The sequence below is a fragment of the Daphnia carinata genome, chromosome 2 (genome assembly GCF_022539665.2).
Source record: "Daphnia carinata strain CSIRO-1 chromosome 2, CSIRO_AGI_Dcar_HiC_V3, whole genome shotgun sequence".
Taxonomy (NCBI): domain Eukaryota; kingdom Metazoa; phylum Arthropoda; class Branchiopoda; order Diplostraca; family Daphniidae; genus Daphnia; species Daphnia carinata.
In genome coordinates this window covers 2,850,849-2,875,904 of record NC_081332.1, presented here as the reverse complement: position 1 = coordinate 2,875,904, position 25,056 = coordinate 2,850,849, and the positions used below count along the sequence as shown (strand labels likewise).

At 42.1% G+C, this 25,056-nt stretch overlaps 1 protein-coding gene across 2 annotated transcripts; it reads left to right on the top strand.

The window, feature by feature from the left end:
- The first annotated feature begins 600 nt into the window (after positions 1-600).
- Positions 601-24,983, top strand: LOC130686845 (zwei Ig domain protein zig-8-like). 2 transcript variants are annotated; one of them, XM_059497636.1, is made up of 9 exons: positions 601-617; positions 1,049-1,124; positions 14,031-14,308; positions 16,055-16,198; positions 16,537-16,603; positions 23,366-23,500; positions 23,599-23,703; positions 23,896-23,958; positions 24,094-24,983. In XM_059497636.1, the coding sequence occupies exons 3-9, from the start codon at positions 14,048-14,050 to the stop codon at positions 24,261-24,263; spliced, it is 945 nt and encodes a 314-aa protein (XP_059353619.1). In that variant the 5' UTR covers positions 601-617; positions 1,049-1,124; positions 14,031-14,047; the 3' UTR covers positions 24,264-24,983. The 2 variants fall into 2 exon arrangements, with proteins under 2 accessions (XP_059353619.1, XP_057365995.1); XM_057510012.1 differs by lacking the exons at positions 601-617; positions 1,049-1,124 and adding an exon at positions 5,321-5,743.
- Positions 24,984-25,056: the final 73 nt, after the last annotated feature.

Sequence of the window (25,056 nt, the reverse complement as noted above, 5' to 3'; positions counted from 1 at the left end):
TTCCAAAAGTAATTTAAAGAACGTCACGCCGCCCTCCAAGTTGTTCCTTTGGGAAAGAAGAAAAGTCAATGTAAAAATGGCGTCGCTATATTTCATACATCCCTCCCACCCCACCTTTTGAAAAACAAAAAAAAACCACGACACATCTGCCACTGCTGCTGTATCACCTTTTCAAAATATCAATTTCGTGTTATGTATATTGACCATGTAACCGGAAGGCAATTACATGGTTAATGACTGTAAACAAACATGTCGTTGTCGTTTCAGTATTGCAATTCTCAGTTAAGTAGTTAACGTTCAATGCAGCAAAATAAAATGCAATAATATGTGCATGAAACTGCAAGTTGAATCGAAAGAGAAGCAAAATTGCAAAAACTCTTGAAAATGATAAACTTCTAAAATTCTTGATGATTTAATTATTTTCATGGTTGTTGAGCAAGAACGCGCTTCAATTTCTAATTGCCCTTATTCTTTGCTCTGCATAATCGCCAGGTGTATGGAATTTTGGATTGAGATTTGAAATTCTGCCATCATTTGTGCTCAGTGTGCTGAGCTACGTGCATGTGGAATTGCAGGAAAGAGTTGCTTTCAAGGACCATGTGCTCTTGCCCCAAAAGGTATGGACATAGAATTGCTTATAGGATTAGCAGTACCTTAAATGCCTTTCACATGATTTATGGTATTGGATGACATTAATGTCTTTTGGGGTTTCCCAAATTGAAGCAAGATATCCCTGTAATAACTTTGCAAAGGCTAAAAGGGAATCAGTGTCATGTAACTTTCTAGAGTTATGACTTGGCGGGAAAAAAAAAGAGAAGTAAAACATACGGACATGCCTTCCTCATTATCATCAATCAATGAAGTCAAGACCATAACTTATTTTCTTTAGTTTGTGCTCTAGTTTATTAGTAGACATTGTGCTCAACTTGTGAGAGATACTGTGCCACTCGCAGTAGCCTTTGGCCTATAGGGTTTTTTAGTCATCCCCAGAATATCAACATTGGGTTGCCTGGACCTTAATTTTTTATCTTTTTGTTTGTTGATGCAGGATCTCAGCGTCTGCTGCCCTGGCTGCCACTGTGAATTCAAAATCTGCCTTGTGATTGTCCTGAAATCTCATTAAGGTAGGATTGATTGATTTCACTTCATTATTCATTTTATGTAATTTTGGCTAGGTTTTGTGGGCTCGAACAAACAAAAGAATTGTAAACACAGATCAGGTCTTGGCTTATGTCATCTGCAAAGAATATAGGAAAACGAAAAAAAGTGGAATAGAAGGTTACATCGAGAGCTTTTAAATGAAAAGCAAAGGCTAGTGAAGGTCGCATTGCTCTAGTGCTCGTCTGTTGCAGATCGTTATTCAAGAGCTTATATATAGCCACGCAGTAATGTCAAGATCAAACGCAGCAACGAAGCGAAGGGACCAAATGAAGTCTGTCATTGGAGAGCCAAATTGATGATTTCAATCCCGATCGCTACGTTATTGGCCTTGGATAAACACTATAAAGCAAACTCTTTATAGCAATTGAATTTTCTTGACGGAACAGAGCACTTTGTCTTTTTCTCTGGTTTCTCTCGTTTCTTGTTTAGATGTTCGATTTTACCAATTGTTTCCGACACAATCATTAAAAGTGCGAGAGCCAGCGTCATGCTCCGCTGGTTTTTCCCCAGAAATGCGAATATCAAACTTGATTCGACACGACTTTGAATCGACTGCGTTAGTCGTCAGACACTCGGGTAACACACTTGTAGCCCATCGTATACGCATCTATTGCCGTCGCTATCAGATTGTTTGCCAATAAAATTGTCTTCATTCGACTCGTTGTGCGTATAGCTCGTCGCGCTGTGTTTGAGAAGTTAGTTATTGACTGTGCACTCATCGAGGCAAAGCTCCTGTCTCTTTTCCTCGGTGTCTTTCCCCTCCTACGTCGACGAAATTGCTTGTTCTTTCTTTATCTATGTCTACACGCGGATAAGAAACTCGAGCACCGTTCACAAGGCTAGCTCGGAGGAAAGGGCAAAGAAAACAAGGCATAGATTCTCGTGGGCAAAGACGCTATATCATCATCCAGAGTATATATATCGCCCGTCTCTCCTGTTTTTTTTTTTTTTTTTTTTTTTTTTTGCGTGTGTCTTTGCTGGTTGTGCTCGAGTACTTGCAATATGGATGCAACTATATGGAGGGAAACAAATGTTAAGAACCTTGAAGAAAAATGGCGGACTACAATGAACGTAATCGGTTTAGTCAATAAGATTCGTTGTCGGCAAAGTTGACGTATCATTTGGTGGGATAAAGCGAAATGTTACACATTGATGTTAATGGATATGGCGCATTAAGACCAGCCTGTGCGGATGTATGGGAAGGAGGGTCGGTGGGCCAGAAGCGGAAATCCTTGTACTAACAAGATTCCTCTTGTTGGTCGGGCTGAGTGCCTGTCACCAGTGTCTAAAGAGTCGACCGTGTGTACAAAAAGCGCGATCGAACATCGGGGTTGGGTCTCTAAAAGAATCGATGCTAAAGTGAATAAATCAAGAATGGACCTCATGTTCGAAAGACACGCCACGTCTCGTCAACCCGCAAGAGTTTTTTTTTTTTCTCTTTTTTTTTTTTTTTTTTTTTTTTTGTCCATGGAAATGGCGGTTCCAAATTTTAGTAGTAGAGCTTCTGCGGGGAAAGCTGCAGCTTATTTACACACAAAATGTCAGCTGACACGAAGTGATTCAATTAGATATGAGCTCCCTCTATTTTTCCGTTCACTGGTATTCGTCAAAGACGAAAAATCCCAAGAAAAATTGTGTTTTTTTTTTCTTCCTTCTTCCTTGGCTGTCGAGGGAATCCGGTTTGCGCGAAGCCGATGATGATCTGTCGCTGTGCTGGAACGTTCATGCCCCAGAGGAAGCACACAAAGTGCGCGCATTTCTAGAATCTTTGTGCTCCTTCGGTCGTGACCAGGTTGAGAGGGGAGGGCCGCCAACTGCAGCAGCGAACAAAATTTGCGCATATCATCATTGGTGGTGGTCATGCACGAAGAGCGAAATCCCAAACGAAAAATGGCAGCTGTCATACTACTTAAAAAAATTGTGTGGGCACTATCAATGTCGAAAGGGGGAGGGCAAAAAAAAAAAAAAAAAAAAAAAAGAAAGAAATGAGCAGCAAAGTGTACAAGAGGAAGTAAATTGGATGTAGTACGTACAGTAGAGTAGGTCGCATGGAATGATTGGACGGACGGAAGTTTGCCAATGCCGCTGTTTGAGAAACTCTCAAATATACAAACCTTTGATCCACGCTGGGCGGAGCACAACTTCCATCACTTTCTGCCTCTCTCGCTCTCATTTACGATGCGAATACTGTGTATATCCACCAATGTATTGCATTTGCAATAGCAGTGATAGGGTGGGATGGAGGAAAAATCTCGTTCCTGTGTAATGTTCCCATCTCAGTTTCGCCCTTATTTACCAGCAAGTCATCACGAGATGATGTCGACGGCGTACGGGTTACGCCGAAAAAGGTTCGTCGTTGTCGTACGCTATATATTGCGTAATATACTGGACTCGCTTTTTGTGATGCACCTACGTCCGCATGTGCGGCCGTTCTTTTTATTTATTTATTTTTTTTTTTTTTTTGCGGGAGTGACGACCGGCTTGATGGGACCTGTCGTACGTGACACGACTCAACAAATCTCGATTGCCTTTCTCATCAACTCCGTGCGTCCCCCCTCTCTTTGGCCGTGTGTTGGGCACGTCATTCGAAATCAAATCCATTCCTATGCACTGGAATATATCGTAATTGAAAAGGAAATGGCACAAAGCTGGCGCCATTTTTTTTTTCTTGTCTTTTTCAAATTATCTTTTTTTTTTTTTTTTTTTCTTTGCGCATCTGTTTTTCGTTTTCTTTGTTTAAAAACATTTTGTTGGCCATTTTCAAATGTTCGCAAAGTGTCTGGGATAGGGTGACCTTTTGATTGGGTTAACTAGCAATTTTGGCTGATTGCCAACAGACGGCGTAAGTTAATTGACTATACGCCTCTTGAGTTTCGTCAACTAAAACGAATCTTTAGAGCGAGGAACACAAATGTAAACCTGCTGGAGGCAGCGGCTGTAGCGGCAGTGTATCTTTCGACATGTCCATGTCAAATTTCCATGTTGTATGTGCGCACTTGGTTGAACCATCATTGGAATGTTGTGCGCGCCTTCATGCGTACATTTTGGTAATCCAGCGAGCGTCTTCTTTATTCGAAAAACGCTGCGTACCCTTGTCGTCTGGGATACCATATGCACAGCATTAGTTCGTTCTTTTGAAACATCAACTATGGAATCGGATGCGCCAGTGATTCGTACATTTGTTTCAAAAGTCACAAAAGGTTGAATGGCAACAAAAATTTGTGACCAGATGTGCGGTCTAGAATATCGTTGTTATTTTTTTTTTTTTTTCCTTTTTTGTTATATTTGACTTGCTGGGAAACAGATTCTGCTTTTTGATGTCACGTCATGCATTGTTCCCCAATCCACAACGCCGATGGGTGGAATGGAATCCGGGGTGCAGAACGGACGACGCAACGTCTGAAACGTCGTCTGCCGACTCGATGTGAAATCCTTTTTCTTTTTATTCCCCATCTCCGTTGAAATGGGACTATTTTTCTCGGCATTTTTGTTTTTATTTGAATGTCTTTTTTTCTTCCCCTAAAGCCTTTCGTTGGACGGGCGTCGAATAGAATCGAATCAATAGTAACAAAGATCACTGACACTAAATAAAGAAATAATCATAAAAATAGAAGACGTCGAAGAAGAAGTGTATCTGAAAATTTTCATGATTATGGCCATCCATTTTTATTTTCTGTCGGAATGCATCGCGAGTTGGGGGTCATCGATACACGAAAGTCCAGCGGAACTGTTGATGGCGAATGCCCCGTATAACTGTCTTTCTCATCGATTTTTACGTCCATAATCACAACCCCTCTTTTTTTTTATTTTTTTTTTTCCCTTCTCTTTTACTTTGAAAAAAAGAACGAAAAGAAAAACATTATTATGGACGACAGTTTGGCCCATTCTCAATGGCCGTCTTTGGATAGATGGTTAGAGAGTGTCTTGGAAATAAAAAAAAAAAAAAAAAAAAAAAATAAGGGGGGAGGGGTAGAGATAGCTGTACACTATTGGGAAAAAATTGACGGCCAAAAAGGTGATGATCTGGCGACGAAGAGGATGGCCCACTTTATTGCGCGCGCGCGTCTGTGTAAACTTTGCAGGGGTTTGCCCAAGTCATGCTGCCTTTTTTGCCCAGCGCACAGTTGGGCCACACCAGCAGTCGTTGAATCACTCTTGTCAGATCGACTGACACGTTTATTCCCTTGCTTGTTTTCTTCAACACTTTCCAGTCACGATTCTGCTCCCCCCCACCCCTGACCAGTTGTTTCTATCGTTTGTTTTTATTTTTTTTTTATCATTCGCTGAACGAGTTTTATTTCAAGAAGAAGAAGAAGAAGAAGAACGAAATAATAGTAAACAAAGGAGGTTGTTGTGCGTGATGTTATTGGATCAAGACATGATGAACGACCGATGAAGAAGTTGCCTTTCATTCCGGTTTCCGCGGTTAATTATTGTTCTTTAGCCGGCCGTTCAATGGACGGACAGAATGCGAACGAGTGGATGAGTCGGTGCTGTGGGCGAACACGACGACCTTATGGCAAACGTTTGTCCAGTGTGGCGTGTTTCCTTCTGCTGTTTCTCATGCTCGCTCTAGGATCCCGTAAGCTCACCATTCTTATTTCCTTTTTTTTTTTTCTTTTCCTTGTTAACCGGCATTATATATTTTCTTTTTTTTCTCCCCTTCTTCGTGGGCTTCTTTTAAGCATTTCCCTTCCGACCTTCTTATGCGAAGGGGATTTCATTTGATCTCTTCTTCTACTTCTTCATCTATTGCAATATCGCCCACGGGTTCTAGACAGAAATTTACGACCGACAGAACCATCTCCATCATCCCTTTTCCCGCTTGCAATCCAGACTCTCCTTGTGCTTCCGTTTTTAGTCTTTTAATTCCTACTTCTTTTTTTTTTTTTTTTTTCTTTCTCCCCACTTTCCTTTTTCATACTTTATTCCACGCACTCTACCAGTTGAGTAGGCTTTCGTAAGAGCTTGTGTTATTCGCTTTTTTTCGAGTTCTTTCTCATTTCGCTATGCAGAGAGAGGCACAAAAAGAAAAGAAACACACTTTGCATTACTATGTTCTTACGTCCTATTTTATGCGCCGTTAGTCCCACACGGTATCGGGCGCAGCCCACACGAACAGGGCGCTAGGCTGATTAATGCTGCAATACAAGTAATTCTGTACACGGCAAGGTGGGGGGGGGGGGGGCGGCAAAACTCGTTCATTCGTACATCAAAACACCTTTTTTTTTCCCCCCCATTTTCAAGTGTTCTGCTTTTCCTTAATGTTTTATTGATGTATTGGTATTCAATAGTATGAGCTAAGTCGGCTTTATTAAAGCTTCTTTCGACGTTCCTTCCGCCGTTTGGGTCGACAGCAGTAAGCAGCACCTGTCGGCTTCCCGTCCGCTTTCAATCAAACATTTTCTCTTTTCTCTACTCGTGCAATTGACGGATTAAAACCAATCGTCTTGGATCTAGCGAACCTATTGTGCATCACTCGACAGAAAGGAAAGCTGTTTTTGTTTGTTTTTTTTTTTTTTTTCGGTTACCAAAGATCAACGGTGGCGCTTTGCAAAAACCTGTTTTAAGGAAATTGGATTATTGGCAGGGATTCACCGAATCTGATCGCGTAGACACACAGTAAAATACCCCCCTCCCCAAAAAAAAATGTTTCCTTTTAAAGCTGAGCTTTTCTCTAGCGCCGTCTTTGTTATCTAACTGGATGTTTCTTGTGGATGAAATAAGCCATCTTTTTATGGCGTGCTCCTCTTTTTTCTTATTTATTTTTATATTTTCTTTTTTTTTTTTTTTCTTTCTTCGCGGGATAGTTGTTGCAACGTCGTTGGGTTCATCAGAGAATCTTTGGCTCAAGCAGAATCTCTAGTAGCCTTGTTAGGATTGCCACACGATCCCCGCGAGTTTATTGCTGCCTTACATCTACAACGACTGCCTTTTATATAGATTCTAGCGGCACTTGATGGTTTAGCCAAGCTTTTTTTTTTAAAGACGAACACTGAACGTCGCAAAAGTTGACTCGCTTCATTTCGAAAGTTTTGGTCAACTGCGTTTTCTGCGCTTTGATTTGAATACTATCGCAGGGCCCACGTTTCAATTGAAGAGGGTGAGAGGGGAGTTTGAAACTTTTTGACCGATGAAGGTAAAAACAATAGGAATTGATTTAAATAGCTGCCTAGTGTGTTCGGCGAGCAGGAATAGTCGCCGTTCTATTCTTCTTTGCTATTAAACTGTCAAGTTTTCTCATTATGAGAGGAAACTAGACGCATCAGTTGGAGGACGCCGTTCTGGATGACGTGATAGCTGGATGAGGAATGCTATACCAACTCCACTCTCGCCACGACAATCGAATCAGAACCTTTCAATTTCTTCGTCTTGTTTTGTTTTTTTCTCTTATTTTTTTTTTCCAGCTATTTAGTGCTCGCTAGCTGTTTTTTTTTTGTTTTTTTTTCAATTTTCAAACTAATAATCAAAAGCAATCAATACGTTCGTCTTGTTTGTGTAGGATGGCTTGTTTTTTTTTGTGTGTGTGTTCTCTTTTGCTCGTCACCGTAAAAAGTGGGACAGTGTAAAGGACTGGAGAATCCGAATTGTTAATATCCTTTTTCATCAGTTGTAATAGTGGCACCGGCGGCGGTGAAATCAATGTGGGAAATTCACGAGACGATGAATAGCTCATCCAGTCCAAGCCAAAAAAAAAACCTTTCGTCTGTTGGATTGCAAAGGCAGCAGGGCGTATTGATTGTGAATAAGCATTCGACTGAATCAGCATCGTTACGATGGCACCGAATTTCTCGCCGAGATGAGCCGATTAACGTCGCAGTACTCGCTGCTTTTATTCCCTCTCTTCTCTCGTTGGAGAACTCTTCTCTTTTTCTCTCGTTTTTTTTGTTTTTTTAGGGGCATTAGCGTCGCCCTGTGAGCTTTACAGGCCTTGATGTGTTTGTTTTTGTGGTGTATGTCAGCACGTATGCGAGCGCCGTTCAACAAACAGCTGGATGTGTTTAGAGACGATGACAGGGACATGTCGAACACAAACTCTCCGTCAATGGACACTAGATAAATAGATCAATAATAAAAATTTAAAAATAGAAACGTCCGCTCGGCGCTTGTTTAAATCGCCCCGATATTGAAACAGGATGGAAAATCATTTCTCGGAAATTCTATTCTCTATTTGTTTATAAAATGCTGTCGACACAAGAAGGGACTTACGATGGGGGGGGGGAGGGGGTGGTATCCTGGCAAAATTTGCACTGCGAGAAGGGAGTGACGAAGAACAAGCGAGTAGATGCACGAAACGGAGGTGGAAAAAATGTTATTTATAGAACGGTGTGCAATATTCGTCGTGACAATTCGTTGCCTGCACGTTCCAATCACGTTACGCAATAACATGGTTGCCATCGGTAAAAGCTGATTGCCATGGTTATCCATTGCCGGAACATGTCCGGTCGCAGATAAATGGACGTACTATAGCAAGGTCATCCAGTCTGTCGTCAAAATAGAGAAGATTGTCTGTCGAAATCAAGACCGTGAACACAATATGCATTTGCATATTCCGCGTGATATAGCCATATCGATCGAAACGGCAAAAGCCGAATGTCAAGCTGTCGCAGCTTGTTGCGAAGTTCAAGGCTAGGCGAAATGTTTCCGTATGAATGTTCTAGTAGAATCGCGTCGATTTTGCCTTTTTTTGTTTTCGTAGTCGGACTTGCATAACAATTTAAACAGGCCAAGGAAAAACACGGGACGTCGTGACACGGTGCGCTCCAAGTGGATGTGCGTGCAGTGCATGTGTAGGAGGGCGTCGCTGGAAACGTGCTATCTTATCCGGAAGGATGGATGGGTGGTAAAAAGAGAAGCTGACCGATACGAATTGACGAGAGAGAGGATCGATCCAGTCTCTCGTAATAGTAATTTTTTTTTTTTTGTTATTTTTGTTCTTTTTCCATTGACGATTCATGAGATGCGGTGCTACAGCACATCGACACGCGCCAGCTTTTTTTTTTTTTTTTTCAGCCTCTCTAAACAAGGAGAAAGGTTCCAATGACATGCCCCACCCTATAGAGGGTTGCCCGAATGGCACAGGCAAGGATTTGCAGCTCTTTTTCTTTCGTGGATTTGCTTTTTGTCGCCCTCTTTTCGTATAAATGATTTATTCAAACGCAGAAAGGAAGTCGTACCACACATCAGATACGGCTTCCAACTGATTTGTATTTTCCTCCTCTTTTTCTCTTGCTTTCCGCCTTTTGCTTTTCGTTTCGATCGCCTTTTTGTTTGCGTGAAGGATCGTTGCGGATGTAGGTAGCGTACTTGTCTACCACCAGCCATCGATCTTTTTCCACTCAAACTCGACCAGCATTCAATTGATGATTTGCGGCCCACTTTTTTGCTTGTCTGCAATTCTCGCGTGGTTGCTCATTTAGCCTCTAGATTACGGCAATCACAGTGTCTCGTCCTCGCCGATATTCCCCTTGTTTGTTCCTCCGGCTTTCATCGTCACACGGCTGGCACCCGTTTGAAGTGGTCGTTGGCGGGACATTGCGTGAATGATACCCCTTTCTCTTCATCTTATTCGACCCGAGTTTACTTTCTTATTTTTTTTTTTATAATGGTCTTTATATAGTTTGAGAGCGTATGCGGAACGAGAAGAGTTGCGTGTCAATAACTCTACATCTATGTTTCCTCTGCTCTTATTGTCGGAGCGCACGAATAATGAAAAGAATGCCAAGTTAGGGCTGCGTGTCTTGCCCTTCTTTTGCTAACAATGGGAAAATAACATGAGTCAACTATTCGTTAACTTTGTAATAAAACTATCGCCTCGAAAAACAAAACAAAAACGAAACGCTCCTTTCGTGCGTTGATACCCTACAGTCAAATCAACGAGGTTAAGAGGATTACACTCTAGCCCCACTCAACCCCAAAAAGACCAGTCTCCATCGCATGGCTATAGCCCACCCCCAACCCCCTTTTTTTTTTCTTTTTCTTTAAAGCCTAACGTAGCCAACACCGGAAAAACAGCTGATGATCGTTTCTTTTTATCGATAAAGTAAAAGATTTCCTTTTTATTTCTATTTGATAGTTTCATTTTTTTTTTTTTTTTTTTTTTTTTTTTTTGTCCTTATCAGTTTGTCTTGGGTGGACATTTGCGAATGGCACGCATGGACGCTACGATTGGGGTTTGCGGATACAAATCTGGCTTTCATTACCCATTCCGTACGTCAGAATTTGTTCCCCCCCCCCCCTTATTTTTTTTTTTTTTTTTTTTTAAGGAAAGACACAATAGAAAAGGGGGGGGGGGGATTGTGTGGTCGTGCGTGAGTCTCATCTCTGCTGCTCTCTTGCCTCTGCTAAATCAAAGAGGTCTTTCTGAACAGAAGCAGTGGAGCTGTCGTCCGTCGGGAAATGATAAGAGTCGCCATACAATGCTCCCGGAGACGACGTTGGATGTTCTTTATTAACAACAACTAAACTCATCGTCCCGTTGACATGAGACTGATTCACCGTCATCTTTCTACCATCATCCACACAATTTTCTTTGCGTCTCCCCTTTCCTTTTTTTCAACAAAACAACAATATAAAAGACCTTTCGGATATGGGCTCCGGTGGAGGAAGAAAAGAAAAAAAAAAAAAAAAAGGAATAATTCCTATGGGGCGGGGGGAATGTTCCGGTTTTGCTTGGTTGAAATGGGCGATCCCACTGACGGGCAAAAAAATATATATGTAAGAGAAACCGGACAACCGTGCGACTGTTTAACTTTGATAAGGGCGTTTCTCTCTGTGCCTGTGTGTATCTACGTATATGCCTACACTCTTCATCTGGCCAGCAGCATCTGTTGTCGCTCAATGAGTGGAATAACGATCCATGTATAGTCAGCATCTTATTTACTTTCCATGATGTTTTTTTTTTAAGGCCACATATTTTTTTGGGTTATTTTGTCTACGTTTGACAAGACCAATATTCGTTCAGAAGTTGGCTACCTTTTGTTTATTCACTAGCTCACGACCAAACTCCTCAACTCATTTCACCAACTCGAAAACGAGTCGGCCCGAAAGGAAAAAAACAAACAAAACTGATGGAATTGCATAATGAAAGGAGCCTTATTTTTGGGTGCGACGGACCGATAAGATTGAAAAGTTCTCAACTTGTGTACGCACCGGGACCGTGTCCTGTTGATTGGCCCCCAAAGAATCATTGATCTAAATGAGGTTGCATTCATCATTGATCACGGCAAGTTTCTCCTGACTTTCTGTCCTCGTGTAAGCCATGAAACTAAAAGCCGAGCTCAATGATTTCGTATTGTATGTCATGCGTTTCGAAACTTCAACTTTTTCCTTGAACATAATCGCATAAGACGAGCACGGCAAGACACACAAATTCGATCCAATGACGTTGTCTTGGAAACGCGAGAGAGAACATCTTGTCAAAACAGTTCATGCGTCAGAGAGCTTTTTTTTTTTTTTTTTTTAGAGAGAGGGGCGAGGGGCCGGACATTGCCAAATGATTGATGACGAATTGCCAACGTAAATGTCTTAATGGGATGCCGTTGTTGATGAAATGAATAACGATAATGAGACAATTTTCAGGCATACGGCAAGCATGTTTTTTTTTTTTCTTTCTTTCTTTCTTTCTTTTCTTTCTTTCTTAACGACGTGTCACCAGTGGGTGTTGCGTGACATTTTCCACAGCTCGGAACAGCCTCGGGTAAAGAGTACGGGGGGGTGGGGGATGTGCGAGAAAGAAATGTCACCGAGTAGTGGAGTCGCTTCACTTCTGAGTTTCTACAATTTCACGGCTCATGCCGAAACGAAATGAGAGTAGGCTTGCAAAGAGTTAGACAACTTTATAAGTATCTGTCTTGTCCCGAGATTTTTAAAAGCATGTCGACAAGATTGAATAATCTCTCGTTTTCTTTTTACTTTGGCGTGCGACAGAGACAGAATTTGTGCGCATATGAGCTGTTTATGAATTCGCCACCGGGGACTTTTTTTTTTTTTTTTTTTTTTTTTGTGTTCTTCGTGATTCTTGCAGTTTCCAACGTCACCAAACTTTTCATACCATTGCTTTTAATTTTTTATTTTTTTTTTTATTTTTTACTTTTCACGCGATATGTGTTTGCCGAAACTTTGCATTTTATGCATTCGACGCTTCTTTCTACTCTTTGATTTGTTTTGGGTTTCTTTTTTATGACAGCGGGCTGACAGGTTGACGATCTATCCCTGAGTTGCCATCATATCTTTTGGTAGGCCGTTGGAATGGAAGTTTGCAATACCGGGAGAGACTCACGAGGGAACACGCACAAATCGCATGGGGGTTGCTCCACATCTCCTTGCCTTTCTTTTGCTCTTTAGTTTGCCAAATAAAAAAAAAAGAAAAGAAAAAAGAGATGATGATGATGATGATGATGCAAGGCGAGTCGGTTCTGATAGGAAAGCGGCAAAAAAAAAAAAAAAAAATAGGCCAACACCGCCAGCAGAGCGATAAATACAAGAGCGAATGTAATTTCGTGTTACGCAATGCCCCGTGGATGAGTCTGTGTAGTAGATAGTCAAAGAATACGGCAACATAGGCGTCTAGAGAAACAACATCGAAGCAGTTGAGGGACGAAGAGAACAGAAAGAGCTGAGGGACGAGTCAAAGTTTTTACCTCTTTTCCTTATTGCCCATTGCCTTTTTGCTTGATGAGTTTTTCTCTCTTCCGACCTCTTTGATGCGTCTTAATCTTCACGGCCTCTTATTTCCGTAGCCGATTTTTTCAAAGGATTTTTGAACGCCCACATTGAGCCACGCGTTCGTGCTTAAGTTTTGATCGCCGTGTGCATCCATGACGTTCGGCTTTTTCTCTTGCGTTTATGTTTTGTTGAAAAAAGACGTCAGCAGCTTTGAGATAGTGTTCTTCTTACTATCGCAATCAATGAAGAGGAGTCCAAAAACGTTCATGTTTGAAAGCTCATTTCACCCTCGTTTTTGTTTCGTTTTTATCTTGTTGGTACCTTTCGCTGCTCCGTGTTGGCAAGGTGAGAAGTGGGGAAAGATACAAACACAAAGGCAACAGCACGTACAGCCTGGATGGGGAGGAAAGAGACAGAATAAAAAGACGTCAAACGTATCCTCCCTGTCATTGGAATAAACTTGAAATGGGTGTTTCTAGTCGGTCGTTTGGGGTCGAACGATCGTTCGTATATTTCATCGTTGTCACGTACTTGCTTGAGCCGGCTGTCGTCACGAGAAAGGAAAAAAAAAACAAACAGAAGAAACTTTGGTGCTCTCTTTTGACGCCATTTTTCTGATATTTTTTCGCGTGTGTCGTTGATGGCGTTCCACTCCCCACATTTCGTCTTACTTAATAAAACGCACTGAAGCAAATAGACAACAACGAAGACGAAGCATAGCATAAATTTTTTTATTTTATTCTTCAAGCTCTGTGGGAGTGAGGGAGAGGGGGTGGGTTAGGTGACAGAGCGCGTTTTCTGCTATGTATTCAATTACGTCAGACACGCCAACTTGTCACTGGCAGCGGATAAGACTTGAAGAAAAGTCGAAAAAAATGGGAAAGTCACCAACAAATAGAATTGCTTGTCGGCTCTGTGTGTGTGTGTTTGTTTTGCCCATATAGAGTTGGCAAATTCACATGCTAAACTCGTGTTGTCTGTATCTGTGTGTGTGTGTGTGTGTGTGAGCAAATGTTAGATTTGCGCGAATCGTTCCGAAAGCAAAAGTTATGTACATTGGCATAGAAAAGATGCACAATTCGATGCACGCTCGTCCCCTTTCTCTCTGTGTCTTGTGTGTGTTTGTTTGTTTAGACTCGGTGATTGTTCAATATTTGGTACTTTTTTATTTATTTATTTATTTTTTTTTTTTTTTTGAACAGGACTTTGCCATGGCGCTATGGAAATTCGCGATTCAGCATCCAGTAGCAGACACAATGGCGGCGCCAGTCATTTCATCGAAGATGACGAAGACGACGATGGCGACGGCTTGGTGTGGCCGACGTTGTCGCTTTCGCCGCGATTCCAACACATCCCGCCTCCTCTCCCGCCTGTCATCTACGGCCCGTTTTTCGAGCCGGAATTTCCCACCAATATCAGCGTCTTGGCCGGCCAGACCGTCTTGCTTCAATGCCGGGTCATGGATCTCGGTGATCGAGTGGTACGTTATTTTATGCTACGCTTATTTCGTCAAATTATTAGCGTTAATGAACTGTGGGCCGATTTGACTGTGAGCGATTGCATTAGTATCGTGCGTCTGTGTCTGTGTCTGTTTGTTTGTTGCGGATAGAAGCAATCGGCGTGACTGTTGATTGACTGACAACTGGGACGGATAAGCCATCTGATTTCGCATAGTTTGAATCGAGAAAGGGATGAGACATGTCAACAACACGCTTAATTATCATCACCCGTTTCTGAGTTGTGGTGGTGGTGGTGGTTTAGACTCGCCCCACCAGCACGATCCGCTTTGTGATGATTCGCTTGTGTTTGGAGAAGATCCAAATCACCGTTTTCTACCCTCTGACTCCGCTTGGTCGTAAGAAAAGGTTTATACGTTGTAAGCAGAAACGGCAAAAGTCTATTCAATGAGCGGAAGCGAATCGCCACTCAACCGGGGCCCTGATGGATCGTCCGTTTACCTATACACACGTCGTACCTCCGCCGATTTCGTGTGCCCGCCTCTTTCTCTTAACTTTCAATCCTCCTGACGGACATGCCATCCTTTTCGTCCTTCCTGTGCGGCAAACACACACACACGTATGCCCGGCAGTGAGTGATACTCTCTGCCATCTCGTCTTTCCCTCCAACTATCTTATTGTCGACGTGTGTGTGTGTGTGTAGGTGGGTGCGCGTTCCTTGTCTCTAATGGACAAGCAAGTCGAAGGCCACACGCGTCACTCGATCGATGCCCGTAAACTGCGTTAGTAGTATTTGCACAAAAATACGTTTCGGGACAACGGCCCGACCGCCTAACACGTCACTAAAGCTCGGCTTGTTTACGTGTCTGTGTGACTCTGGCCAATCCATCTGTGGGAGCCATCCATCAGCCGGGAGTAGAAGAATTGAACAGCCCTCCATCTCTGTCTTCTCAAAGTACACTGTATTAGTGCTCAACTTCAATTACGGCTTTATCTCACGATGATGTCATAGCGCCAGATGATCATCTCGGGCTAGCCCCCCCCCCCTCCCTCTTTTCTCCTTTCATTTCGCTGTCGTGTTGTCGAGTATCTTTGGCCGTGCTCGATCGTCTTTGTCCGTGTTGCTCACCAAGAAAAAAAAAAAAAAAGAGCTGATGCGTGTGCAAGAGAATAGCAGAAAGAGCTGCTGGCACAGTCGATGTATTAACAAGACGTCAACTATGCACACTACATATATAGGCCTATATATATATAAATATATATATATATCTGCTAAGTCGTGTGCCGTGAAAAGAGATGAAAAGACTTTGGGATGGTTGGGAGGGGGGAAGGGGGTTGGCGGTTGGCGGTACGAGGAGGTTGGACCACCATACAGATGGGTCGTCACCCGAAATCTCTTTTGATGCTGATGATCGTGGGATACGCTTTCATCATCAAAAGCATATCATTGCGAAAGGAAGGATTTTTTTTTTTTTCTTAGCCGAGTTTTTCCACTCTTTTCTCTTTCCGTGTGTACGAATATTCGAACGCGAAAAGAAAAAGAAAGAAAAGTGTTGATGAGGCAAAGCAGACATCCGCATTGCCTCTCGTTCACTTATCCGTTTGCGTCTGCATTTTGGAAATGTGCCTCACGCTCCAACGTATTTAACGTGACATTTTTTCTTTCCAGCTCGATTAAAAAGGAAAAAGATTTGTGAAAAATGGTTTTTTTGTTTTTTTTTATTGCTTTTCGCTTTTATCAAATGTCTATTTGTTGTTGTGTATTTCAGGTCTCGTGGGTGCGACAGTCGGACTTGGCCATTTTGGCGTCGGGCGGAGTAAGCCACACGAGCGACAACCGGATCACGGCATCGGCCGACGAAACTCTGACCGATTGGGAACTGCAAATTGCTGAAGCCCAAACCAAAGATTCCGTAAGTTTATTTTCTATTTTTATTTTATTATTATTATTATTTTTTTTTTTTTTTTTCTATCGTCTTCTTTTATATATTATAGGATATATATACATTTTTTTTTAAGGTTACACGCACATGCCACTGTGCCTCGAGTCGGTGTCACGAATGATTGAAATCGCCTGATGTTTCCCATAATATACTTTTAGTTTCCCCATTTACTTAATCTATTCCTCCCCTTTCTTTTGCCATAGACAAATTTATATACATCATTGTTTTTTTTTTTCTTTCTTTCCTTTCTTTTTTCATGTCCCGGTGCTGCTGCTGCTGTTGTTCTTGGCGGTTTGGACGAATCACAGGGCTTATACGAATGTCAAGTCAACACGGAACCCAAAATCAATTGGCCTGTCACTGTTCACGTTGAAGGTAAGTTCAGTCACGGACATCTACTTTTTGTTTGTGTTATCGTCTGATATATCATTGCGTACGTGAATTAATCAGATGGTCATCTGAATAATTCACTGCCCCCTTTTTTTTGTGTGTGTGTCGGTGTGTCTCTCCTAGTGCGCATACTGAGCGTCTTAAAAATGCAACAACTTGTTCCAGTTCGCGTAAAAACAAAACGGAACGAGGGGACCACAATGGCACGTAAAAGTTGATAGCGTGTGCGTCTCTTCCGCCGCCCTCCAACTCGACATTATTATTTTTGTTTTTCTTTCCTTCGTCCCATTTCGACTAGACGTACCGTCGATTGATTTATCGTCAAGTTTATTCGTAGCCGCACTGTCAATCTCATTCGCGTCGTCGACACATTTCTTTTTCGTTTTCCTTTCTGGTCGTGTTTTTGTGTGTGTGTGTGTGGTATCGACGACGTCAACACGTATAAACTGTGCCAATGCCGCACAGTTTGTGACATTATTGCCACATAATTGGCCGGACGAGGAAGATGTAGGAAGATGGAGATAACATTTTTCTATCTGGGTCAACGACGCAGTAAAAACAAAACAAAAACAAAAACAAAAAACCGTGCGAGACATGATGGCGAATTCAATTACTTGCAAAACAAAACAAAACAAAACAAAAAAATCAAAAGCCTCTGCTAGACACTATGTAAGTGTGAGCCATCATTAGCGGAAGAAGATTATGCGATCGATATGGGTGTGAACGATTGCCAACGCTCGACAGCTATTCCCAACACCATGTGTACGCGTTATCCTTCCTGGTGATTGCGAGAAAAGTGGAATAGGGCAAAAAAAAAAAAAAAAAAAAAAAGAAGAAGAAGAAGAAGAAGAAAAAACGAAAATAAAAAGGAGGGCAGGATTTGCAGAGATGTGGAGAACGTGAGTTTTTGGTGAAAGGCATGTCTTATCTATTAGTTGGCCTTCCGATTCGGTCGAATCGTTTTCAATGGAAACTGGACGGATGTGGCGTGTACCCCACCCCCCCCTCTCCGAACTGTTGGGATCCATCAGGAGCGTTACTAAACCCCCCCCCCCCCTAGTCTTGTCGTTTTGGATCCTTGTCCCGTCTCTCTTTATTATTTTTATTTTTTTTGTGTGTGTATGTGGGACGGGGGGTTGACATCAGCGGTTCATTGATCGTATACGTATATCGAACAGACTGGTCTGACTGTTTCCGTTTTCTTTTCCCTTTTTTTTTTTTTTTTTCTTCTTTCGTGCTTGTCCTGCCTGTCAGTTTCCTCCGCCGCACTGTAGCGCTGTGCGTCTTTGCCTGTATGCGTGGACTGTGTGTGTTTTGAAAAGAAGACGAAGAAAGGAAGGAAGGAAAGACCTAGCGTCTATTCAAGTGCGTCATTAACTACCCAACTGACCGGAGGGGGAAATTAGAAGCCGCAGTGTTGTGCTGCAATAATGGTTGGCTGGAGGGGAGAAAGAGAAAACAAAAATGAAACGAAAGAGTTGATGGTGCACGATAGGCTAAAAAAAAAAAGCGGCTGTTAGACAAACTCGTTGGTTTTCTCTGTGGGCGGTGGGTGTTTGTCTACAGATAACCCGTACGCGTGTACCGCGCCCCAGTCATTTTCACGAGAGCCGGCGTGCCATCTGTCAAGACAATGCCGGAACATGGGACTCATTTTCCATGCGAGTTGGACTGGGCCAACAGATGAGCAAATGGAAATGAAATGGCCGTGTTAGTTGTGGCGTGCAGACCGGATGAAAATCGGGGTCCTTTTTTTTTTTGTTTTTTTTTTGTTTTTTTTTTTAAAGCAAACACCACAAGTCCGGCGAGTCCGTTCAGACGGATGACATGATGACGATTCATAGCTGCTGTCAGCTTAATTGACTCTTTCGCCATCAGTTATAGACAAGGCATTTTCATTTCGTTTTTCATCTCGCTTTTCATTATTTGCGTTTTTGTGAGTTCATTTCGATGTTTGCGAATTGGCGAGGATGTGCGTCTTGTGCACGGCTTTTGCCAGAAAAGAAAAGGAGAGGGCAGAAGAGGAAGAAGGACGACGACCCATCAAAGACGATCAAGTTGCAATAAAACAACAATAGTTGTCCAATAAAACACTGCTGGAGCGAATCTTTTCCAGCGATTCGTTGGCGTTGTCGTCGTCCTCGGCTGCTCTCTCCTTTCCCCCTTTTTTTTTTTCCGATCCTTCATGCTCCCCTTTTTCCTTCCTTTCTTTACATCCTCCTTTTTTTTTTTTTTTTATTATTGCTGTGCTTTTTCTTTTTTTTTTTCTATATTACAATTTTTTTTTTTTGTCAGCAACTGTTTGCGCAAACTTTTCTCAAGTTGCTAAGGAAAGTTGATGAGCTCGTCGTTTTCGTGAGAAAAAAAAATCGATCTCGTAGGATGTGAAAATTGAATGGAGGTAAAAAAAAAAAAGAGACGAAGGCACTTTGATCGAGTCGATGCACTTTTCACAGGTTGTTCACCGTTTGTGTTTCATTTTTTGTTTTAGAAACGTTTCCCTTTTTTTTTTTTCTTTTTTTCTTTTTTTTTTTTACTCGCTTGTTTTATGAGAGTTCGTTAAAGGAAACGATGTTTTTTTTTTTCCGCCGCTCTTTTCCTGTGCTGGCAACTTTGATAATATTGTCTTGTGCGTACCGCGTTGAAAATGCTGGCCAGCAGGAAGAAGTTTCAAAGAAATTTGAATGAAAAGCAGTCGATGAAGCGTAAAAAAGGGGGCAGCCAATATAAGTTGGCGAATCGATGTAGGTTTAGTCTGCCGCTTCCACCATCCAATGAGGTGAGTCAAAGAACAGCTTTGTGCTCTTTCCTCGCCGCTCTTCTTCAAGAATTCAAACTTTGTTTCATTTTCTTTTTTTTTTTTCTCTTTTTTTTGGGGGAGAGGGGGGGGGGGATTTTTTTTTTTTTTTTTTTTTTTGAACTTGCCGATGTCGCGCCTGTGCGTGTTCTTTTTTGTTGCGCCTTTCAAAGCGTGTTTGCTCGCAGCCGAAAAGTGTGTAACAATAGCGCAATAGAAACGTGTAAAGAGAGGCGGAGTTTCGTGCCCGTCTTGTTCGAATGGAGTGCACGGCAAAGAGGAAAAAGCACTGAATACGGAAATAATCACGCGGAAAAGCGCATAAGACATTGATCGCCTGGCAAGCACGACTCGATAGTAGACGTGGCATTTGGCTGTTGTTTGACGAGCCTGAGACCTGTGCACGTTGAAGCATTGTGTGTTCGAGATCGAGGAGAGAGAAAGAGCCTGTTACTCTATACAGAGTGAGAGAGAGAGAGAGAGAGACACGCACAAAAGCGGAGAACAGCCCGGAGACGGAGAGAGAAAGGAAACAAAAGAATGCGAGAGAGAGCGAATCGATAGTTTGATGTCGAGAGGCGAACGGCGAAAGATGAACGAGAGAGGAGAGAGAGGAGAGAGGGATGAAACAGAAGAAGGAAATAAGATGAAGCTTTTGCCAAGATCTTTTGCAAGTTAAGTAAATACGGTACGGCACACGGAATGGACACGAGGGCCGTCTCCATGTGTGGCTTGCCATATTTGGTTTCTCCCTCTTTCCTTCTCCACATTGTTCGCACTTCTTCTTTTCTCAATTCTCTTTCATCGAGTCGAGTCGAGATGAATTTCATTTTTGCGCAAAGGAAAAGTAGAAAGCTGAGCTGATGTCCTTCCATCGATTGCAACGTCGACGTATTCAAAAGGAATTCGATTGTAATCAAACATTTTTTTTTTTTTTTTTTTTTTGCCGAACCGTCTTCGTTGTTAAACTGATCACCTTGTCAGTGTGTGTAGTCGTGACTGGCGATGCCACGCTCTAATTAAACAGAGAAAAAGCTCACTTGAAAAGAACTCGTCCGACGTTTGAGGATCTTTTCCTTTTTTTGTTCTTTTTTATGTTTTTCTAAACCCGAAGTTGGACGTATCGTGACTTGAATCATCATCGCAACAAAGTTGACGCTTTTTGTATCTTCCCCTTTTTTTTTACAACTGTGCGTTGAATAATTCAAGAGCCGGGTCGATTAGCACAAATTAGTCAAATCTGTATAAGGGAGAGAGAGAGAGAGAGAGAGAGAGAGAGAAATGAATACGAGACATACAATAGCACAGAGACTTTAACTGGCGAGGGAGGAAGAAGAAAAGGGGGGGGGAAAGCGGAAGTGAAGAACGGAAGCTTTTCATTGGAGTGCTGTGTAAGACACAAGGGAAAGACGTTTTCGAGGGGGGTCTGTGCGTCGTCAACTAATTCGATGGAAAGAGTCGGTGCCCACTTTTCTGTCTTGCTCGCCTCCGTTTTGCCACGAACTTGGCATGGCCCAATGCGCGTCTGTTGGGCACAGCCCTTCCATTCGGCAATGCACGACTCATATATTTCATCGTTTGTGTGCCGACAAAAATAAAAAAGGATAAGTCAAAGACTTTTAGAGAAAGAAAAAAAAAACAGGAAGTGTCATCTAAAAGGGTCCCAGATAAGGAAGAAACTGTCGCAACTCTTTCCTTCCTGTCGTCGCCTTTTTTTCTTCAAATAAAAACTGGAATAAGCAAATGAAAAAAAAAAAAAAAAAGAGAGATCTGTATAAATTGACATGAAAAAAAAACAAAAAAAAACATCAGTGGAACGGCCGGAACCAGTCTCATTTCTCAGTTTATTGAATCAGCTTTTCTATGTCGGCATTCTTATTTTCATGTGTGCGTTTTACATCAACAAGAGCCATACATCTTTTGTTGGTTGTCTATGGCCTTGTATGGCCACATCTTTCTTGTTTATTTTATTTTATTTCGCATTGTTGTTGATCTCTTCTTTTCACTCGCAATCCTACAAAAGGCTTTCAAAAGAGAAGAATATATACCTATTTATTTGACTTTTTTTATGGGGGGGGGGGGAAGGAAGGCGACAGACTCGACCCGACAACATTCACTAACGTAAACGTCCCTTTAAAAAAAAAAAAAAAATGAAAACAAGTCAAATGGGGATCCAAAATCGTTTTGGCTTTTTGACTGGTTGGCGATCTGATTTAATCGCAAATCATGCCAACGGCCACCAGTCGCATACTAAACAGCTTTCACCCCACCTCTTCTTTCCCACTTTTATCTACCGAAAAAAAAAAAAAAAAAAAAAAAATAGAAGGAATTCCAGAAATGAAAAAAAAAATTCCCATGCGTTATGTCGTAGCGGATGTAACTTGCAGACCGGCTTTTGTACTCACGCATCCGCGCGATGTAAAACGCACGTGAAGGGAGGGACGGAAGGAACGTACTCAAAGTGTTGTCGAGTTTACTTTTGGTTTCGCGACTGGCGATGATGGCGCTCTCAATCCGTGCGGAATGATCCGCGGGATGTGCTCCGAACCGCCCGGTTTGTTTAACGGCCCTGTTTTGTTTTCGGTGACACAACTGTCTAACTGCGCTTCCTCCCCTCTCCCCCCCCCCCCCCCCCCGCCTACGCCCCTACCCTACAGCACCATCGCGCATAGGCCTTTTGTTTGTTTCTTTCTCCAAGACTCGGAAGTGTTTTGTTTCAAGACTATTGTCTTTCTCTCTCTGTCTCAATTGAGCGCATCACACAGCAAGTTTAGCAGCAGGTCGTGTCAACTCTGCTCGAGTGGGTCGTTTATTTATGCGAGATAAACAAATGAAAATAGGGCTGGTAAATTCAGTTTGGCTGGGCATCCGAGTTGCGTCAAGTTCTCCTCCACGTTGTGCACATAGTTCCTCATCAACATAAGCAAGTCGCTTGCAGTCCGAGCTTCTGTTGATTTTGTTGAAAAACAAAAAAAAAAAAAAAAAAAAAAAAAAGAAAACGGCCAAAAGTCGTGGCCAACTTGCGACGTCTTACACTCACGTCCGCTCCTGATGGACCAGCAGTTGGGTCGACTTGTTGATGACGACAAAGCAACAGAATAAGAATCGCAACCGGACCCGACAAAAAGATATTTTGAGGGTGGTATGGCGGACTAGCATTCTTTTTCAGCTGCACTTTGAAATGGTTGCTGTTTTTGGCTGTCTCGATGAAGAAAAGTTCTTAGGGAGAAAAAGCAAATGCGATTGGCATTGTAAGAGGCCAATTCATCTTCGTTGGTTAGACGATGGGTTGAGGATGAGAGAGATGCTGTGCAAACGTTGACGGGCAGCTTATCTAGCAAGTCTCATTTCAGTGAGATGGATGAATGTTGAGCCGGCCGTAACTCGACTCTGATGACACACGCACACGACTAGTGGCTCGGGCGAGACAACGTCGAGATGAAAGAGGCAACGAGTTAAGTGGTCGCCTGGTTGCAGTACGTAACAGGAAATGGATGGAAAGTGGCTGAATTTGCTTCGTCTTTAATTCTCTTATTGCCTGTACTGTATAAGTAGTTGTTGGAGGCAGGCATTAAGAACGTCACGACGATGCGTTCGTGATGACAGTCGCCGTTCCACGATGATTTGTGTGACTGATCGTCTCCTTTTTGCTCTGCGTTTCGCCACCTATTTATCCATGCTCCCGTTTCTAAACAGCTGAGCAACCGACCGAACCTACCCTGCCAAACTTTGATCAATAGCCTGAAAAATGATGCTCTTCCCTTCCGCCCGTCTTTCTTTCTTTTTCTTTTTTTTTTTCTCTCGTTTGCCTGAATTCTACATAAAGTTCTACACATAAATATATGTGACAATATCATCAATAAGTTATTTATGTACACCTCATTGGATTCGATTTTGTCTTGATCTATGTTTTTCCTTATTTTCTTATTTTGTTTTCAATGTTTTGACAGCTGCCATAGCGTCGATCGTCGGAGCCTCTGAACTTTACGTCCGAACGGGCAGCACCATCAGCTTGACGTGCATCATCCAAGGATCAGGAGCTATCCCACCTCGTGTTCTCTTTTGGTTTCACGATTCCAAGCCCAGTAAGTGATTCAACATTTTTTTAAATAATAACTATAGATACCATATTAACGGATTGTATCTGTTTGAAACTGCGTGTCTCGCTTTGACCGGAGCGCAGTCGCGCTCGATTCTCCGCGCGGCGGGATATCGCTGGAGACGGAACGAACGGCCATCGGAATGTCGTCCAAATTGCTCCTCACGCGCGCCACCCTTCAAGACGCAGGTAATGACCCGTAACCACGTCTTCTTTTCTATTCTAGTTCTAAGCGCGTCTTCTAGATCTCTTTTTTTTTTTTTTTTTTTTCTATTATTCAATTCATTTGGACTATGTTTGTGTTTGATTATTCCACATCCCACGTCACTCTTTTACATCTCGTCCAATAATGATGATGGATCTCATTTGGATACATGAAAGGGAACTACACTTGCGCCCCACCCGGCGCTCAACCTGCCGACGTCACCGTTCACGTCCTAAACGGTAAAACTTCAAAAAAAAAAAAAAAAAAAACTAATTTTTTAGGAAAAAAAAGGTTTAAGTTTAAAATCTGTATGACTTGAAATCGGATTATTTCGTTATGTGGGGGTGTGCGATTGGATATGTGTGTATGCTCAGGTGAGCATCCGGCAGCCATGCAACGAGGGAACAGGAGTCCGTCGACCAATGGGGCAGAAAGGGCTGCCCATTTGGGTGCCAAATGCCTGTGGGCCGTTCAAGTAATTACATTACAGTATTCCATCCAGCGCTGGCTTTTTGGCAATTCGTCTCCGTCTCCAGCCACTTGAAATGATTGGAGCGTCCGATACATTTTAGGACCTAGATGTGTCCGAACGGCGACAACAAAAAAATGTCAAGAAAAAAAAAAGTTGATTTCTTTTTTTTTTTTTTTTTTTTTTTTTCAATGAGAGGTTGTTTTTAAGAAACAAAAGTGAAAAAAATGTCTTTTACCTTTCCTACTATACTCTTATTCTTCTTTTTTTTTATCATCATTATTATTATAACTCTATTATTAAGTATATTATATTCTATATTACGAGTGTCATCGTCATCTCGCATGACGTAGTACGTGACAAACAAGACATTCGACACCTTTATTTTTCATCTCTAAATCCTATATCCCATTCATTTTTTTTTTTTTTTTTCGTTGTACTGTGTGCGCGAACGGTGATTTTAAGAAGAAAAAAAAAAATGTAATGCTATCCTCCATATATTTCTATATAATGACATTAAGCACTGCGTCGCCCTCTCTCCTTCCCAATCTGTATTTCAATTTCGATGATTATTTGTTATTATTTTCACAATTTTAACTTCTCTGCTTCGTTTTAACCGGATTTCCTTTGGTGGAATCCATTTCTTCCTATCAATGCCCAGTAAAACCACGCCCCAGTGATGAAGATCGTGATGATTAGCTGGAAGGGAGAATGAATGGTCAGTGTTTGAACATAACAAAACAAAAAACAACCAAAAAAAAAAAAAGAAGAAGAAAATAATATGTCAGTCATTAATGCTTTTGGCTCTTGAGTTTGTTTCTTTTTATTAGAGCCGATGGGGGAGCCACAAACAGTGTATCTTGTAGGA

What these genes read in the sequence shown, in the direction of transcription:
- LOC130686845 (XM_057510012.1), top strand. Translation starts at nt 5,554, where the DNA reads ATGAAGAAGTTGCCTTTCATTCCGGTTTCCGCGGTTAATTATTGTTCT. An exon ending in TGTCACTGTTCACGTTGAAG is followed by an intron (nt 16,604 to 23,365) that starts GTAAGTTCAGTC and finishes ATGTTTTGACAG; the next exon opens with CTGCCATAGCGTCGATCGTC. An exon ending in GTTTCACGATTCCAAGCCCA is followed by an intron (nt 23,501 to 23,598) that starts GTAAGTGATTCA and finishes ACCGGAGCGCAG; the next exon opens with TCGCGCTCGATTCTCCGCGC.